General features: G+C 41.3%; 1 protein-coding gene across 1 annotated transcript; it reads left to right on the top strand.

Annotated features, from left to right (window-relative positions):
* Positions 1-13,340: 13,340 nt before the first annotated feature.
* LOC133871373 (uncharacterized) lies at positions 13,341-19,931 on the top strand. Its single transcript, XM_062308816.1, has 3 exons — positions 13,341-13,754; positions 14,212-14,309; positions 19,547-19,931. The coding sequence occupies exons 1-3, from the start codon at positions 13,508-13,510 to the stop codon at positions 19,601-19,603; spliced, it is 402 nt and encodes a 133-aa protein (XP_062164800.1). The 5' UTR covers positions 13,341-13,507; the 3' UTR covers positions 19,604-19,931.
* Positions 19,932-20,264: the final 333 nt, after the last annotated feature.

Below are 20,264 nucleotides of genomic sequence, written 5' to 3'. Positions count from 1 at the left end.
ACTCAATCACATATATTTTCATCAACAAATTCCATAATCATAAATACAACCAAATATCATCAACATCCATTTATCATTACAATTATCAATCTAAAAATTCACAATACAATCACATATAATTTGATCAACAAATTCCATAACCTTAAATACAACCAAATATTATCAAAATGTAAATCTAAGTTTCTAGGGTTCCCCAGTGAGTAGAATACTCACCTTGGCTGGATGGACTCATGACTTGAATATCCCCCGCGTTCTAGTTACCTTGAACTCACCGTTGGAGAACAATTGAAGTCTCCACCTTACGTGCCTGCAAACATATATGATATTAGACTAAGCTATTGAACTCTATACTCTATGACACATAAACTACCATCGTGCTCACACATCGCATTATCCACTTCTAAAGCTAACTGGGTACCTTTAACTACCATTAGGTTAATCATTTGGGTCTAGGTTCATAACTTATCGTCTATTCACACTTGGCCATCTATACTATCAACTTAACTTAATTTCCTACATTTGAAATCAAACACCAAAGCCACTATAATTCCTCACATTAGTCATCGAATTTGGCACCTTCTTTAAATTCACCATAAACCATACTTACTAGCCAATCTAATCCTCGTAAATACCATTACATAATTGAAGCCTCAAAGTATACTCAAAACATTAAAATAACTCATAGTACCGACCTACTAGATTCCAATAAATCTTTAAACTCTCTTTCGCATATTAACATCTCCCATTTCTAATAAACTAACCTAAGCAAGCCAATCAACATCAATCTTACGGCCATCTACAAGTATCCATCACAATCAGAATCAGCAACCAAAAATACACTTATCAACTCAATCAAAAAGCATAGCCATAAATTCCATCAAAGTCCCCCCTCCCCACCCCCCCAAATTAGCCCATCCAAATTACTCCAAAACAGCCGCTCATTCACAACCAAATTCTATCAACAAACCTCAAGAAAACACCATCAAAGAATCATAAATATACACACTTAACTCAATCAGTTCCAAACTCCATGGAACCTAATCACAACTTCAATCAAAAGCCAAGACAACCACAAATATCAAAAGCCCATTCGGTATCTCCACACCAAACCCACAAAATCAATCTCCCATCTCAGTTAACATCAACCCTAAAATGCAAACAAACTTAACCCCTAACATGTAAACATAAACTAACATCATTATCCTATTTACAAACACAAACCTGATTTGGATTTCCATCAAAGCATCACTTTGGAAATTCAACCAAAAATCCAACAATCTATTTTAAAGTAGTGTACATGGGCTAGCATTAACAAAACCAAAACCCCAAGAAAAAGCACCATTCGGCCATCCCCTAGGAATCCACCAACAATTTCATTCATCAACAATGAAACCTTCCAAAAATCAACCCATTCCAAAGTATTTATCATAGGCTAAAGTCACAAAAAAAGAAAGAAAGAAAGAAAAAAGAAACCCTAAAAGAAACACCATTCTGATACCCCTTCAAAAAATCATAATAAAACCCTAGGTTTTCATCTCAAACCAAAACCCAATTGAAACCCTAAAAATAAGATACAAATTTCATGCTATTAGATAATGGGTAACTCAAAATACAAAGAAATAGGGTTAGGAATTTTTACCAATTTTCGGTTTTCCTTCTTCTACAACGTGACCCATTGCAACGTGGGTTCTCCCTCAAAGTCATGATCTCCATCATTGAATTACTCATCCAAATTGTTAGTTTGGGATTGGCCTTATTCTGCTTAGACAAAATCACTTGTATGTAAAAATGCTATTTAACAGGGATTCCGCTATTCAGAAGTGTTTCAGAAGATTCTGCAAGTCAGAAAAGTCGGTTCCCTGCCAGCCGTCCAGATGACGTGTCATCTCGTCCAGACGCTCATTTGTCCATTGTTCCATCCGTCCGGACGACGTGCCATACCTTCTGGACACCAGACAGATCAAGCATCATCCATCCGGACGACATGTATTTTCGTTGGGACCCTTCACTGTATCGAGAAGCTTCTGTGCCAACTTGCATCCGTCCGGACGACACAGCAGCCCGTCTGGACGAAGTCTAGTGATCGATCAACTTCAGATTCTTTCCAAGTTCAAATAAGGGAAGATTGATGCAACTGTCCGGACGACGTGGATTCCCGGCAGGAAATTGCGTATTCAACTTCAACCGTCCGGACACCTACCTATCATGGTCCGGACGTGTGCTCATCTGATATGAAAATTGCGTGTTGAAGATTAATCGTCCGGACGGCCATCCCCCTTAGTCCGGACGTGCGAAGCCTTATATGGAAATTACTTGCAGCGGACGTGCGACAGTCTGGACGTGGCTCTCAAACAGGAAAGATTTTCAGTGAAAATCTCAAAAATTCTGGTCGCACAATTGTCCGTCCGGACGGCCCTTGTCCACTGTCCGGACGGCACCCGTATATTTCACTGCAGCTGCCCATTTGAACCTCCGCCTATAAATAGAGGCTTCTGAGCATTGAGAACTACAAGAATTCGGTATTGAATTCCATCAGAGCTTAGAGAGTTATTTTGTGAGGTTATTGGAGCTAATTTATTCTCTCTCAAGCCATTGCAAGTGTGCCGTTGCTGCGCTACAACTGAAGTCTATCTTAGGGGTCGGCCCTAAGATAAAGGATTCCATTGAATACCCCTTCAGGTAGGAGACCTGGTTGGGAAGTGTTCGTGTTGGGTTACACGTTAGAGAGCAAGGTACGATCACTGCATCAGGGTTATGTGAGTGTTACTGCTTTGTATCTAGCTTTGTCTTCTGAATAGTGGATATCCTGGGTTTGGCTATCTCGGAGTGGTTTTTCTCATCTTGCGTTTCCACTTCGTTAACAAAACTTCTTGTGTTGTTTATTTTTCGTATTGTTTATTTTGGTTAACACTTTGAGCACACACTTGCTATTTATTTTAGAAGTCAATTCCATTTTCCAATTGGTATTAGAGCTTGGTACACTCTGAGAGGATTTATTTCTTGAGTGTTATTATTTTGACTTCTTTCTGTTAAAATGTCTCAAACTCTTAATTTTGTTCCTGCCTTTGATGGTACGAACAATGGCTATTGGAAGGCACGTATGCGGTTCTTTCTGAAATCTATTGACTGTTGGAGTATTGTTGAAACTGGTTAGACTAAACTAGAGGATGCAACACTCGAACTAGTTTCTCAGAAAACCGCTCGTCTTTCAAATGATAAAGCCATCCTTGCTCTGTGCCAAGCACTTTCTCCATTAGAATTTGCAAAAATTTCAAATTGCGAATCAGCCAAAGAAGCATGGCAAATTTTGGAAACAGCATATGAAGGCACCAAACTTGTAAAATCTGCCAAACTTCAAATGTTGATTTCAAAATTTGAAGAAATTAAGATGTTGGAAGATGAGACATTTGGAGAGTTTTACTCCAAGATGAGTGACCTGAGAAACTCTATGGTGAGTCTCGGGAAGCCTATCTCGGATGTAAAACTCATCCGAAAGATTCTAAGATCTTTTCCTGAGCGTTTCAGGATCAAGGTAACGACGATAGAAGAAAGCAAAGATCTAGAAGAGATGAAGGTTGAAGAGTTGGTGGGATCTCTTCAAACATATGAGCTGTCTCTGCCCCCGGTCAAGAAGCTGAAGACCATTGCCCTAAAAGCTTCCAAGAAGAAGGTAGAAGCTTCATCAGAAGATGACTCTGAGGAGGAAGAAAAAGTTGTGGCTATGTTAGCCAAGAATTTCAGAAGACTTATGAGAGACGACCGATTCAAAAAGAAGTTTTCTGAAAAGGTGAAGAAAGCTCCCAGAGAAGGTGAACCTGAGGAAGAAGACAAGAAGGATCCCAGAGGGCCCAGATGTTTTGAATGCTCAGGTTTTGGGCATATTCGAGCCGATTGCAGGAATCTTAAGAAGGGCAAGGGGAAGGCATACAATGTGACTCTCAGTGATGAGTTCGAAGAAGAAGCTCCAGAGTTTGAGAAATTTCTGGCCTTTGTACCCCCACTTGCTGAAGAAGAAGACTCTTACTATTCAGAGCATACTGATAATGGGGAAGAGCTCAAGGAGGCTTACAAGACACTATACAGAGAGTATGAGAAGCTGAGGAAAGGTCGTAAGCAGCACCTCTATGATCTAAATAGTTTGCAGATTGAGAAGAGTTCATTACTGCTCAGAATACAAGAACTCGAGGAGAAGCTGCTAGAGACTCAGCTCCAGTTGGAAAGAGTCACTGATGAGAAGCTGACTCATATGCTGTCTATCTAGAAGAGCCCAACCGACAAGACCGGTCTCGGGTATGTAGCTCCTTCTTCTAATGCTCCCTCTACCTCCAAGATTGTATTTGTGAAACCTGCAGTCCTAGAGCCTCCTCCCATTATTGAAGATAAAGGGAAGGACACGGTCAGTGATGATGTTCCAGGCACTCAGAAGCCTCATTTCATCAGAAGACCTCCCATATGCCATCACTGCGATCTAAGTGGGCATGTTCGTCCTCAGTGTTCCCTCCTGAGAGCTCAGAAAGCCAAGGCCAAGAAAGAAGTGCCCCGACAGGCTGATCATGGCTCTAGACCTGCGGCCTAGTTTCAGACTCCATGGTATTAGGCTCCCTATTATCAAGCACCAAGATATCAAGCTCCTTGGTCTCATGCACCACGATACCAGGCATCTCAGCATCAGCGGCCTCAGCAGCGATTTGTACCAGCCAATCATAGTGGCAACTCCAAGGACAAATCCAAACAATTTAGAAGGTCTCAAAAGGTGAAAGAAGATCAATATCACAGTAAGCCACCTATTTGGATGCAAAACATGATGGAGTGGATGATGTCCTGCCAGTAACCATCCTCAGGAAGGCAGGCTTGGGTTAAGAGTGACAGTCACCCCATGAGGGGGAATAGACGCACCTAGCAGGTTCGGGTGTTCATGCCTAGGATCTGGTTCCTAATCCTACGGCATCAGGTTTGATTGCTTATCTTGCTTATTATATTTTGTATGCAATCTAAAAACCAGTTGTGTTTTGCCCCCTATTTCTCTTAAGAGAATTTTGCAAGTACTTATTAGGGAAAATAGAAAAAGCAGGTCGAGCGACTATTTTTCTGTATTGGCATCATCAGGTTTGATCTTGCCTTGCATATGATGTCATTTCCATATTGCATTTTTTTTTAAAAAAAAAAAAAAGAAAAAAAAAGGGGGGGATTTTAGGGAGAATTTGCAGGATATTTTTTTCTCTTGGCATATTAGATATTGTATGTGTTTTCACCTGATATCTCAATTCTGTGTGCATTAATCTACTCAGCTTAGATATAATTGAGAGTTTATGACTAAAATTTGCCAAGTGTTTTCCTGTATATGCAAAAGTAGGATAGCTTCTTTTCTCATGCGATGAAAAATGTGCACTATCCACGACTCCCCTAAAGGTACATCTTTACTTCTCTGACTTTGTATTTCTAGAATTTTTGAATAAGAAAAGAGGTCTTTGATAAAATGGCCAAATTGACCACATGCTAGTTGAACCTAAAACCTAAAAACTCTGGCATTCCCTTTAGATTGCAGCATCATAAGAATCAAGCAGTAAATCATATGAATTCTGTGCTTTAATTATTCACTGCTTATGTGTTGTATTTGCTTTATGCCTTGCCCTCTACGTGCAAGTAAAACATTTACTTTGTCCTTCATGATACAAGTAACACAATTAGGTGCTGCATCTCAGGGGGAGTGTATCAGATGAGGGTGGCTAGGCCCTAGTAAGTTATAAGGTTTGACTTTTGACTAATTTGTCTCTAATTTTCTCTCTTGTCTAGAAAATCTGGTTGTTATTTGTCATGTCATTGAAAGTCATACCTTGTGGGAAAGAGTCTTCACACACACACGCATTGTATGAGTTGTGTTTTCTATTTGAATTTTCTATGTCCAGGAAAATGTGTGTGCTGATTGAAATCTCAACTCTCCTTTTTATCTCTGCTTAGTTTTGAGATGCTTTCTGATTGTGTTATCAGTAGATTATACATGTGTGTTCTGAAACTAACTTGAGAAAAATTGATTTTTGTAAATTTTCCTCAGTTTTCTGTTTTTAGTGTGAAGCGTCCAGAAGGTCTCTCTTGGAGTCCGGACGGGTGGAGCTTCGTAGTCCGGACAATATCTTCTAGATTCCAGACAGGCGGAGCTTAGTCGTCCGGACAGGATCTATTTACGTTCGGACATGCACGGCAACCAATGGCCGGACGGTAGGATAACTCGTCCAGACACGCACAACCTGCCTGCATGGTTCCGAGGCAGCGCGCGTCCGGACGACATTAATTCACCGTCCGGACGGGGACCCCACAAGAGCTATATATACCCCTGGGCACCGCATACTCCACCCTACCCCACCAAAATCTCCCTTTTTGGCATCTTGTGTATAATTTCCAGTGAGTTTTTGGATTTATATTGCTTTCTCTTGTCCTTTTGCACATTACTCTCACATTCTAGGTACTTTCCAATCTTTTTCTTTTCAGTTTATTTATTTTTAAACTATTAGAATTTCTTTTCTTTTTTTTGGAATGTTTTTGAGATAATGAGATGCATATATCTGCCATATTGGGATAATCTTTGATGATATTCTTTTGGCACTACAATGTGATATATTCTGTCTATATTTTTGGGAAGTCCTTTTACTGCTATTATTCTGACCAATTTTTGTTGTGACCTAACAAAAATATTTTTGGATTATTTTTGGCAAATTCTTGTTGGTTTCTTATTGCAGAATCATGTCTGCAGTCAGTTCCCAGCGCAGGGTTCGCCAGAGGACAGAGGAAGAGAGGAGCGCACTACAAGCCAAAATCATGGACCGCACAGTCATTGCTAAGCGCAATGTGGTTCGATCTGACATCATGGTGCCTCCGCTGGATAGTATTTATGAGACTATCCAGACTTACCATTGGGGATACCTCTACACCTGTGCCTGTATTGTCCTCACCAGGCTTGTCAGACTCTTCTATGCCAACCTAGAGGTGGCATAGGACGATGATCGTGGGTTGGTACTGCAATCCACTGTTGACGGGCATATCATCACTGTTGATCCCCAGATCATCAATCACTTCATCGGAGTACCAATTCTTGAGCTACCGGGCAGTCCCTATAATGAAGTGGTGCTTCCTCCCTCTATGGACGATCTCCGAGAGTTCTTCCATGCAGTTCCACAGGGAGAAGAGCGTGCTACCACCATTCGGATCGGCGCACTGTCTCCCTCTCATCGCTTGTTGTCCAAGATAGTTCAGCACAACCTATGGACAGTTGTCAGGCGCAGTGACCTGATTCTAAAGAAGGCCCAGTTCGTTTATGCCATCCACCTCCGCTTGCCTTTCTGCTTGTACAAGCATATTATGAGCGTTATACTGGAGGCTCGTGATGAGGGTAATACCGGTCTCCCCTTTGGCTGCCTACTCACTCAGATCATTCTTCAGTCCAGCATCAATATAACTGGAAAACCTAAGATGAAGATTCAGCAGCCCATCAGCAAGTAGACTTTGATGAAGTCTAATGCGCAGCTACGGAGAGATGACTTTGATGATGGGGTGCCCATACCTGCTGTCATGCCTATTGGTTTTTCGGGCATGGCTTCATCCTCTCAGACCGTCCCGCCATATGAGCCGGAGGTCAACTATTCTCAGATCATGGAGGCTTTAGCTGCCATTCAGGGGGGATGAGCACTATGCAGGTTTCTATGTCCTCCATGCAGTAGTCCATCACCGCTATGCAGCTGGAAGTGCACTCCATCCACAAGCGTGTGGAGCAGAACCAGCTGGACCTCAAGGAGTGCCTCAAGTACTATCATCTTGACAGCAGTGATGATGAGGATGATGCACCTAGGACTGCACCTATGGCAGATGACGCTTGAGTGTTTTTCCTTTGTATAGTTCGCTTTGTCTGTATTTGAGACATTTGGTTTATATTTTGCTATGTTTTGTTAAACTTTTGAACTAATATTACTCTGTTTACCCTGGTCCTTCTGAGACCGTTAAAGGGAGTAATTTTTATTGTAGTTGGTTTTATTACTCTGTTTTACCCTTTGTCCCTTTGTGACAAAAAGGGGGAGTAATTTTTATTTTTGGACCGGGAATGTATTTCCAAACTGGTCAAGTGATTTTTGTCCCAGAATGGCCAAAGGGGGAGTTTGTTAGTTTGTGATTGGCCTTATTCTATTTGGACAAAATCACCTGTATGTAAAGATGTTGTTTAACAGGGATTTCGCTATTAAGAAGTGTTTCAAAAGATTCTGCAAGTCAGAAAAGTCGGTTCCCTGCCAGCCGTCCAGACGACGTGTCATCCCGTCCAGACGCTCATCTGTCCATTGTTCCATTCGTCTAGACGACGTGCCATACCGTCCGGAACCCAGACAAATCAAGCATCATCCGTCCGGACCCTTCACTGTATCGAAAAGCTTCTGTGCTAGCTTGCATCCATCCGGACAACTCAACAGCCCGTCCGGATGACATCCAATGATCGATCAGCTTCAGATTCTTTCCAAGTTCAAATAAGGGAAGATTGATGCAACCGTCTGGACGACGTGGATTCCCGTATGGACACGCTCATACATAAGGCAGGAAATTGCGTATTCAACTTCAACCGTCTGGATGCCTACCTATCATGGTCTGGACATGCGCTCATCTGATATGGAAATTGCGTGTTGAAGATTAACCGTCTGGACGGCCATCCCCCTTGGTCCGGACATGCGAAGCCTTATATGGAAATTACTTGCACCGAACGTGTGACCGTCCGGACGACAGTGCCTCACCTTCCGGACGCGGCTTTCAAATAGGAAAGATTTTTTAGCAAAAATCTCAGAAATTCTGGTCGCACAGTTGTCCGTCCAAACGGCCCTTGTCCACCATCTAGACGGCACCCGTATATTTCACTATAGTCGCCTATTTGAACCTCAGCCTATAAATAGAGGCCCCTGGGCATTGAGAACTGCAAGAATTCGGTATTGAATTCCATCAAAGCTTAGAGAGTTATTTTGTGAGGTTATTGGAGCTGATTTGTTCTCTCTCAAGCCATTGCAAGTGTGCTGTTACTGCGCTACAACTGAAGTCTATCTTAGGGGTCGGCCCTAAAGGATTCCATTGAAGACCCCTTTAGGTAGGAGACCTGGTTGGGAAGCGTTCGTGTTGGGTTACACGTTAGAGAGAAAGGTACGACCACTGCATCAGGGGTATGTGAGTGTTACTGCTTTGTATCTAGCTTTGTCTTCTGAATAGTGGATATCCTGGGTTTGGCTGCCCCGGAGTGGTTTTTCTCATCTTGAGTTTCCACTTCATTAACAAAAATTCTTGTGTTGTTTATTTTTTGCATTGTTTATTTTTGTTAACACTTTGAGCACACACTTGCTATTTATTTTAGAAGTCAATTCCATTTTTCACAAATCTCCCTCAATCTCAAGTCATCTCTCTCTCTCTCTCTCTCTCTCTCTCTCTCTCTCATGACTCTGTGTGTGTGGTTGTGCGAGAGGAAGATGAAGGGAGAGGGAAAGCCGTGTGATGGAGAGAAGAGGAAGGGAAAGGGCTACTGTGTGCGTGAGGCCGAGAGGGGAAGAGAAGAAGATGATGCTATCGGGTGGAAGAAGAAAAGAGAAGAGGAAGAAAGAAGGGGAGTTGGGCAGAGAGGGGGGAGAGAAAAGAATGAAAGAGGGAGAGGCGTGTGAGAGAAATGGAGAGGGATCCGGAAGTTTCCTGAAAAAGGAGAGAAAGAGAAAAAGAAAGGGGAAGAGAGAAAAGGTAAGTGGGACACTTGTCCCATCTATTTAATGAATGCAATTTTTTAATTGTTAAATTCCCTATTTAATTTTCTTGATCTTTACAACTAGCATTTTTCCTAGATCATTACAAATAGTATCAAAGCCACCTAGTAATGTCAGGCCATGTGGTACTAAAGCACTGCTTGACGTGGCCCTGACGAGGACATCAGGATTTCAAGGGGTGGGAGTTTGCAACACACCGGTCCCACATTGGGAAGATTAGGAGTAGCTGACATAGAGTTAGTGATTTATAAACATGGTCATGATGGCTAAGTCTCACATTTTTTAGTTACTGGGTGAAACAGGGTTTATAATGCATTCTAGAAAAGCTTCAAATTGACTAGTATTTTGGGGTGATAGTATAGATGCGGCTAGCGCTTTTGTCTAGGCTGTTATAAATAGTATCAGAGCCATTGCCCAGCCTTAGATGGGGAGAGTGTGTACAAACCCATGAGGGTCGCCAACTGGGACACTAGGTCCTAAGAGAGGGCGATTGTGACGTCTCACATCGCTTGAGTATGGGAATGAGGATGCGTTTATATATATATATATATTTGCATAATTGTTTACACAACACGTTTTAAAAGCCATGATAGCCATGAACTTATTAGAATTCCGCAGTTAAGCGTGGTTATGCAAAAGTAGGACTAGGATGGGTGACCTTATAGGAAGTCTGGTTTAGGAGAGGCAAAAGCGGACAATATTGTGTTGTTGGGGGTGAGTTGTTATAATGGTATCAGAGTCATTTCCCAACCTGAGATGGGGGAGTGTGCACAAGCCCATTAGGGTTGCCAATAGGGAAGTTGTGTCCCAAGAAGGGGTGATTGTAACAACACATCGCTTGGGTATGAGATGAGGATGTGCTTATATGTATATTCGCACATTTCTTGACACAATGCGTCTTAAAACCGTAATGGCCATGAACCTATCAGAACTCCATAGTTAATTGTATTTATGTGATAATAGTACTAGGATGGGTGACATCCCGAGAAGTCTGGTTTAAAGGAGCCAAAAGCAAACAATATTGTTTTGTTGGGGGTGGGTCATTACAATGACCTGGGTCATTACAAATGGTATCAGATCCATTTAGTAACGCCAAGCCATGTGGTGTTGAAACATTGCATGACATGGACTTGACAATGATGTTAGGAGTTCAAGGGAGACTTTGTAACACCCTGGTCCCACATTGGAAGATGAGGAGTAACCGATATAGGCGAGTGATTTATAAAGATGGTCATGGGTGCTAAGTTCCACATTGGTTAGTTACTAGGTGAAATTGAGCTTTTAATGGATTTTAGGAAAGCTCCAAATTAACTAGTCTTTTGGGGTGACATTGCAGATGTGGCTAGTAAGGGTGTACAATTGATTGCGGCTGCGGTTATTTCTTTATAACCGCAACCTCAACTGCAGCCGAGGTTCCCAATTATTCCCATTTAAATAACCACAACCGCAACCGGTATCGGTTGCGGTTATTACCAACCGCTGGTTATCCGGTTATTAACTGGATAATCGATTTTCATACATTGTTAATTTTTTTTCATTTTTTTTAATCCAATATTCAACCATTTAATATTCAATGCTAAATAGTAAATACTACTGGATGTGCATAATGTGATTGACCATTCTCCATTCATTCATCTCAGATTCTCAATGAGCTCACAATAAAGTGCATAGATTAAATAAAATGATTGCAAAGAAAATCAAATAAACAAATATTATAAAATATAATGACAATTGTATTGTAATTAAAAGATGATGAAAATTCAAAAAAATACCAAACCTTCATATTAAAAAACTTCAGATGATTCATTTCTTAAATTTAAATGTGGAGTTTGAGGCCCATCTACAATTAATATAATTATTTGTATGTGTGTGTGTGTGTGTGTCTATATATATATATATATATATAAACCGGTTACTCGGTTATTAACCGATTTTCTAAAACCTTATAAATGGTAACCACAACTGGGGTACCCGATTTTCTGGTTATCTGGTTGCAGTTATTTTTGGATTTCCAATTTTCCAGTTATCTGGTTACCAGTTGTTGGCGGTTATTAGTGGTTAATAACCGCCTCTCTTGTACACCCCTAGTGGCTAGTGCTCTTTCCTGGGTCGTTACAAAGACTCTTCCTTTTCGTCTTCTTCTTGTAGGTAACAGGTTGGATCGGGGGAAGACTCTTCCTCTTCATCTTTCTCCTCATAGTTGTAGTCTTCTTGTGAAGACCCTTGGTTTTTAGGAGGAGAGCATGGTTGCTCTGTTGTATGGCGTTGCAACACTTGGTCTTGCCGAGTGAGGACATCGTTACACTTCTTCATGAGTTGGAGCTCTTCTTCTAAGTTTGCTTCTCATTCTTCATGGGGGTTGGAAGTTGCTACTTACAGGGTCTTTTTCGGGGTGTGGGGAGATTTGAAGGGCACTTCCACGGGCGTTTCAATCTCTTCTTCGCTACTCATTGCACTCTTAGACCTTATATTCACCATTTTGATATTCTTTACTTCAACTTGGAAACAACAAAGAAAGTCGTTCCCACAGATGATACCAAACTGTTAAAATGGTTTATGGTAAGTTTTTTCAACTCCTTCAAGGTGTATCCTTCACTTCAATCGACATGATTCACTGCAACCAAAAAGAGAGTCAGGCAAAAGAGCTTTGCCGGAGTGGGCGGGGGGAGGGTAGCTCCAATGCCTAAGTTAGATGATGATCTGATGTGTGTGTGTTGAAGGATGAGAATGTCTATACCTCTTTCTCCTCTTCTCTTTTATATTGTGCTCGATCTTTTGAATGATGATGTCACACCTGTTTTCTCCATCCCTTCCCTCATGCGGCTAGTCTTCTCTTGTTCTCTTCTCGCCTACATTCCATGGGTTAAGCATCTATTAGTTGTCAAATCAGTCGCTTCCACGTCTACTTAGTTCCTCTTTTGTATAATGCTTCCGGGGCTCTAGGAGATCCTTCAAGGAGTAGGTTCTGGTTGGATGAATGACTCTTGCGACCATAGAGCCTTCTGCGATCGGGGGTCGCTAGCAGCTTGCGAATGTCTGTGATGCCTAGCGATCGCCTGTGCCTCTCATCGACCGCTACTGTCTCCTATGACGTAGTCATCACTTCTTCCCAGAGTAAGTGATGCTTGCCTCTAGCATTGATCGAAATTAGTCTACTACCAACGAGTAGGCAGGGGCCCACTATCTAGCGATGGGCTTCAGGATATGGGCCGTAATTGCTTGGCCATGTCCTAACAACTATTAAATGAAGGACCACATTTTACGATCAACAAATCGTTAAAAAACTAAATACAATTTATAGAAATGTAACAAACAATGTTATGTGTTAAATGGAAATACAAAATGTTTTAGAATATAATTGTTTTCTGGTGGTAGAGTTGCTTTTGAGAAGTTTATCCGTAGTTCCTACAAAGTTCCTACTAGTACGATGATGTCCGAATCGGAGAGGGCCAAACTCAGAAAGTAAACGACAGGACGACTCAAAAGCCAAGTGGCAGAACATGCTTGTGCTGTACATTGCCATCCCTATCTTCCATTCTTCCTTGTATAGAAAATATAAAATTACCAAAAAGTACTTCCAAAGACAAAGATCCAACTAAACTACTCGGGTCGCGTGCCTCTCTCTCCCTCTCTCTCTCTCTGTATCTTTACTCTTTGGTCTCTGCTCTTTCTCTTCCCACTCTCCCGCTTGGCTCTTCGCCCTCTCTCTTCTTTCTCGAAGTTTCTGTCGTCTTCCCTCAATGGCTATCAACCGAGACTCCTCGCCCCCGCCGATGATCGGAAAAATCGGGCCGTACACGGTGTTCATGACCCCACCTTCCACACCGAAGCCTTCTCAGCGACCGGTCTCCGATTCGCCCAAAAAGATCGTCTCTCCGCCTCCTGTGCAGCCTCCGCCGCAACAGTTCAGTAAGTCCACTGAGACCGTGTCGTCCAATGGGTCCTTCTTGGACTTCTTCAAGAATGCCGTCACCAAAGTGCAAAACGGTATGTGGGGTTTCTTTTATTTTGAGGAATCTCTTTTATGGTTTTATTTTTATTTTTTATTTTTTTTAGTGTTTTCCATATAAAAGATAGGAAAAGAAAAGAAAAGAAAAGAAAATGAAGTTTTGGTTTGGGAGCGGGAGAAATGAAAATAATAAAAGAAAAACCCTGATAGAATGTATGCGGATGCTGATGAGTTTAATGGGATCATGAGAATCCTAGGATTGGAAGTTTGGGTTTTGTTTCATTTTTTCGTATTTTCTTGGTAAGCAAACACAGGATTTATGTAAATTTTTCTAAGTATTTCTTTGGTTGCTGAACGGTCTGCTGTTTCGATTTGCAAGTATTGAAAATGAATCATTTGTAATGAAAGATCTGTGACTTCGTGTTTTCACTTAATATCTTTATATGCATCTTCTTGGTAACTGAACAAATTGTACGGTTGGGGGAATTACTGCAGTGCATTCGAGTTTGGATGACCATTTGGCGCGCTGGTTTGGGTTGAATCAGTCAAAGTACCAATGGGCGCTAGACGACTATTATGAGAGCAAGGGTTTGGTAAGCATTTGAATTGAACGTTGATTATTTTTGAGAGAAAGGATTAGCAAGAATTACTATTATTTTTTGATTTCCTCAAACATGATTATTTTCTGATGCTTTATTATGTGGCTTTTGGGCTTTTAATTATCAATCGCTGTTGAAGTTGTTTCTGTTTTATTTTCCGGTTTTTTGGTGGAGAGTTTAATAATACTTTTTATATTTTGTATGTGGCCAGAGTGTTTCTTTAATTTATGACATTGTCATTCTTTAGTTTTAACTTGCTTTTGTTGAATGCATTCATTAGTATTGTTTCATTATTTGTATGTATCATCACTGATCAAGAAGATTCAACAATAAGTTGTTTTTTCTATGGAATGATTGATTGTGACTTGATTATCTATTGTGTATCATGCAATAAGTCGATATGTTTTAATTTGTACTGTTGGTCCAATTTCAAGATTACTCAGGTAGCAGTTGCTCAAGTTTGGAAAGATAGTTGAACAGCTTAGATGTAATTCTTGAGTTTTGCATTCATTTGAGGACCTGTGTCTTGCTTTCTTTGCATTCAATAATTGAGCTTTTATATTTTAAGCATTATCCATGGTAGTTTTCAGTTTTATTTGTGTATGACATTGCAAACACAGAGCTTTGATGTGGGCTGAAGCAACATTTATCTGTACGAAGGGATATTTTTTGATCTTCTGATATGACTGAGGAAGAAGTTATGAGTACCTCCAATTAGAGGTTGACATGTTAAATTTAGTATTACATTACATCTGCCAAAGTGCTAAAAATTGCTTATTAAAAAACTTCTCAGAGAAGCTGAATCAGTGAATCTTGGATATGAAAATATCCCATTTAACAGGCCAATGTGCTTTTAGGGAATTTGGGCTACAGCCATGCACTTCTTTTGTGTGGTTAATTTTTATTCTTTGCTAGGGATGTAAAGGAGTCGAGCTAGGGCGAGTAGTGCATGTCCAAGCTTGGCTCATTTAAATTTATCATGAGCTCAAGCTGAGTTCAAGCTTTTTTATCACGAGCTCGAGTCGAGCTTGAGCCGCTCTCGAGCTTATTTATCACAAGCTCAAGTCGAGCTCGAGCTCATATGACGAGTTTTAAAAATTAAAAATTAAGCTCAACTATGAATTGTATACTTATGAGTTAAAATTTAGGAATTGTATACTTATGAGTTAGAATTTAGGAATTATGTGACATTATATGACTATAATTTATAGTTATATATATATTAATTCACAAATGAATCTTTATATCATATTGATACGAATTGTTAGATCATATTATATAATTTACATGATTAGATCATACTTGGTCACTAGTCATACAAAATAAGTGTTATTGTCTTGTTGATATAAATGATGAATCATATGTCTATTACATAATTTACATTATATAATGAAGATACACTATACCCTATCAGTATATCACCTAAATTCTAAGATTTAGTATCAATAAACGAGCGAGCCGAGTTTTATACAGGTTTGTATTGTTTAATAATTGAGTATATTTTCGTGTTCACGAGTAGCTCATTTAATAACCGAGTTGCACTCGAGCCGAACTTTATCGAGCCGAGCCCGAGCGAACTCACGGGTAGCTTTGCTTCGTTTACATCCCTATTCGTTGCCCAATATTAGTGGCCTCATCTTCCTGTTTGCTAGTTTATACTTACCTAGTGACGGCGCGTGAGAGCGCGTCCAGTTAGGGGTTCGATTCCTGCTCCGTCCTCCCGCTTTCTTTTTTGCTCTTAGCCTCCTGCTTGGTCCTCTAATTTTGTGTTTTTTGGTCTTCTGTTTCGTTGAGTGGTCCTTTGTTCGGCGATGTAGTTTGTTGGGTTGGTCGGCTTAATTTCGGGTGTGTCGCAAATGGATAAGAGTTTCATAGTGGAGTCGAAGTCCTTCACCTTCTCGGTCTTGGGTGGGGCGTCGACGTTGAGGGTGGAGGAGAAGAGGAGAAATTTCCTGGGTGTCGTCATCTTGAGTTCGCAGAGCTCCGAGTGGCTTGCGTCCACGTTGGATGGGTTGTTGGGTATCCCGGCAGAGCAAGATTTTGTTAAATCGTTTAGAGAAGGTTCAAAGGTTCTAATAGCTCGGAGAGGTGGGAATAAAGCTGGAAATTACTTAGAGGTAACAACGTTTGGGTTGGGCGGTCGGAAAGGGTCTATTTTTATCCCAGAGGGCCATGAAGGATGGGGATGGCTTAAATTTTCCGACGAGCTGAGAAAGATTGTAGAATTTTTCTCTGTCTCGGAGGGTTGTGGGCTTGGTTCTTCATCTTCGTTGGAGAAGAAGACTGTGAAGGATGTTTGGCCGACTCTGGGCTTGGCTCCAAAGTGCATGGGGCCGTCTTTCGCGGAGGTGTTGAGGTTGGGTTCGACCTCTGCTGCGAAGACGATGGCCATAGTGGGTGATGGTCATTCCTGGATAAGGGCTTCGGTGGCGACACCTTGCGATTTTGATCTTCTTTCGGCGGTGTGGCATGCTGAGGCTGATCCGAGAATGGCGGTGGATTGTTTCTCATTGGAGTCTCACACGCTTGATCTGCTGGACAAAGACCAGATTGTACGTCCACAGGGAAAGCATCCTCGTTTGAATTTTGAAAATTCGAGATTGCGGATGTGGCGTAAGTCGGGGCACGCTTTTTATTTGGCGTTGGGCCGGGCTGTGTGGAGAGTTCTGACCCGTTTTGTCGGGTCGGGGCTGCTTCGAAAACCCTTAGGTTTTCGTGTGGCCCGTCTCAAGCGGAAACCTAAAGTTTCCTGTTCGCTGCCTTCCTTGCCGGAGATGACATCGGAGGGATATTCTGGGTTGATTTTGAATCGGTTTCCTCCTGGGGGTTCGGAGGTTACAGCATTGGGAGCCAAAGAGGGCGCGAGTCCAGCTTCATCGGCCTTTGTTGGGGGCTCCTCTAGGTCGGAGCCCACGTCGGCGGCTGACATTGGGACTGTTACAGGTACGGAGTCTTTGTTCGGGGGAGAGTCGAGTTGCTCCCAGGTGTTTTCGGGGTTTTCTTGCCGGACTCAAGCCTCTAATCTGTTCGGTTTTCCCCCTTCTCCGGCAACGGATTTGGGTTTTTCGGCGGATCCGGCTACCTATCCTTCTAGGGTGCGGTCTGACTCTATCTTGGTGAGGTCGGATTTTGAGGACTATCAGGTTGGAAAGCATGGTGTCTCGTCTGGCGGTGCTGGGCTTGCAGAGTCTGGGCGTCCTTCGGTAGGCAGCGTTGAATGTGGTTCTCCTTCAGATTCTCTCCTTCGGCAGGCAGTGGTGCATTCGGATGCCCTTGCCTGGGTAAGGATTATTGGTGGGGGTCCTCATCTTGGGAAGTTTGGAGATTCTCATAGGGTCTCGGCTCCTCTTTTTCAGTGGGCTGTGTTTCCTCCGTGGCCAAGGCCGTTCTCCCCTTTGTATGGGTGTACCCAGTTTGTGTTGTTTGAAGTCTTTGAGGTGGGAGAATCTTCAAAGGGGGCCGGTCAAGAGGAAAGAGATGTGGTTTACCCCAGGGTTGTGCAGCATGCCAGTTCATGTTTTCGCACGATGGGGGTTTCGTTCTTGGGAACTGATGAGAAGGGTTTTTTGAACTTCTTGACTTGGACTGAGAATCAGCGCTATGACTCTGATTCCCCTCCTAAGAAGGACAAGAAGCTAAATATGAAAAAGGGGAAAAGAGAGGTCAAGAATTTAGAATGCTCGATGAATTTCGATGCTAGGGGTGTGGGTTCCAGTCGGGTTAGAGGCAAGAAGTTGGGGTTTTGATGTAACTTTTCATCTGTTTTTGGGTTTTTCGGGTGCTTTTCTTTTGTGTTTTTGTTTTTCTTTTGTTTTGGTGTCCTTTTTGTATACTTCATGTATGCTTAGGGGCGCCTTTTCGCTTTTTTAATGCAATTTGTTTACCTATCAAAAAAAAAGAAATATGATTCATTTTATGTGAATCCCATTGATTTAACGATAGTTTTAGCTATCCTGTGCATTAATCAAGGGATGACAAAGAATGGCTCCTATTATGGAAATTTAGGTTGTCTGACTTCATGATGTATTAAAAGGGGTGTGGTGTATTAGGAAGGGGTCAACATCTCACTCTTTGCTTAATATCAATGACCTCATCTACCTTTTTGCCAGTTTCTACTGCAGCACTGCCTACATATATGATTCAATTGAATGTGTCTCCCATCAATTTAATGACGCTTTGACAAGTCCTGTATAAGGGGCTACATGTGTCAATGGGTTGACGTTGTGTGGTTTGTCGGAAACTAGGTTGCCTGACTTCATGATGTATTAGAATTCCCGTGTGGTCTCTTACGAAGGGGTCTTTAGCTATTTTTACTTTTCTACCAATCCATTAAAATCTTGATTTGACAGTGCATGCTTTTGAAGGATCCACTTTATTTAAGTTCTAGGCTGCCAAAAAGAGAGAGAAAAAGAGTAATGACTTTGTGGGAGATCTGGATTAGATTGGATTGGCATGTCATATACCTAATGCATTTGGACTCAGATGTGACCATGATATTGAGTTCATTATTGGATTTCTGGGTATAAGACCATAATTGTGGCGTCCCACATCGCCTTTGTATGGAAATGAGGATGTGTTTATATGTATATTTGAACTCTTCTTGGCACAACATGTTTTAAAGCCGCGATAACCATTAACTTATTAGAACTCCACAGTTAAAGCGTGCTTTTGCGAGAGTAGTACCAGGATGGGTGACTTTCTGAGAAGTCTAATTTGGGGGAGCCAAAAGCTGATAATATTGTCGTTGGAGGTAGGTTGTTACAAATAGTAACAGAGCCATTGTGTTTATATGTATATTCGAACCTTTTTTGACACAATGCATTTTAAAGCCGCGATGACCATAAACCTATCAGAACTTCGCAATTAAGCGTGCTTCTACGATAGTAGTACTAGGATGGGTGACCTCTTGGGAAGTCTGATTTGAGGGAGCCAAAAGCGGACAATATTGTGTCATTGGAGGTGGGTCGTTACAATAATATTCAGTGCATAGCTTGTTTCTGTATTAGAACTTTGATCAGGTCAAACATGGTCATGGCGTTGGATCATATTTTGCGTTGGTTCAGAACCTTAAGGGTCTGTATGCATAGGAGTAATGGTGCATATCACGTAACAATAACCAGTTTCTTGATGGAAATCATATACATATGATATTTCATGTTTAGATTAATAAACTCTTTTAAGTCCTCTGATTCCATTTCCATGTAAATCGTTTTAAATTTCAATGACTGCAGGAAAATGGGGATGCAAAAGCGAAAGATAATACATCAAGCAAAGTACAGAGTGTGTGAAATGCTTGTTGGCCGGTAACTTCATGTTTGTTATGCCAGAAATGACTATTTGGAGGTTCGTGGACCTGGAAATATTGTTGGTATGCAGATTTCTTTAGAAGTGAAAATGTCTGCAGACTCTTTTTAAGTATACTATAAATCTATATATATACCTATGTATGGAATAGCAGAAATGCATCCAATTTGTAAAGGATCCTTTGTTCAACATCTGGGATCTGGTTAATGCGATTCTCTCCTATTGCAGGAGCTAACTGAACTTGATTGTATGACACTCAATGAGCCATGTAATCTCGTTTCAAGTTGTTTTTTCTTTTCTTTTCTTCTCTCAGCCAAACTTTTCTTTCATGTACTCAATTGAGCTGCCACCTAATTTAGTTTTGGCCAAGTGTTTGGTCTTGTACCTCGGGAACTGTTAATATATTTGTATTGGTATCTCAGTTAAAGACTAAAAATGGAGATGGGATATCCATCCATCTTTCGTCCATAAAATTAGTGGAAGTACACGGTTGCCATTCAAAACATGACACCTGTTTCATGATTTATTCAGATTATTTAACATTTTTTTTTAAAAAAAAAACAAATTAAAAACAGATTGAAAAAAAATATTTTTCAATCTGTTTTTATCGCAAGTGGATTATTGATAATATATATATATATATAT

The sequence above is a fragment of the Alnus glutinosa genome, chromosome 6 (assembly GCF_958979055.1).
Source record: "Alnus glutinosa chromosome 6, dhAlnGlut1.1, whole genome shotgun sequence".
Taxonomy (NCBI): domain Eukaryota; kingdom Viridiplantae; phylum Streptophyta; class Magnoliopsida; order Fagales; family Betulaceae; genus Alnus; species Alnus glutinosa.
The sequence above is the reverse complement of the archived record's forward strand: the minus strand, read 5'-3'. Positions and strand labels throughout refer to the sequence as shown.

Excerpts from the sequence above, each read along its gene's own strand:
- LOC133871373 (XM_062308816.1), top strand. The coding sequence starts at position 13,508 with ATGGCTATCAACCGAGACTCCTCGCCCCCGCCGATGATCGGAAAAATC. Across the intron at positions 13,755-14,211 it reads CGTCACCAAAGTGCAAAACG|TGCATTCGAGTTTGGATGAC; the intron begins GTATGTGGGGTT and ends GAATTACTGCAG. Across the intron at positions 14,310-19,546 it reads ATTATGAGAGCAAGGGTTTG|GAAAATGGGGATGCAAAAGC; the intron begins GTAAGCATTTGA and ends CAATGACTGCAG.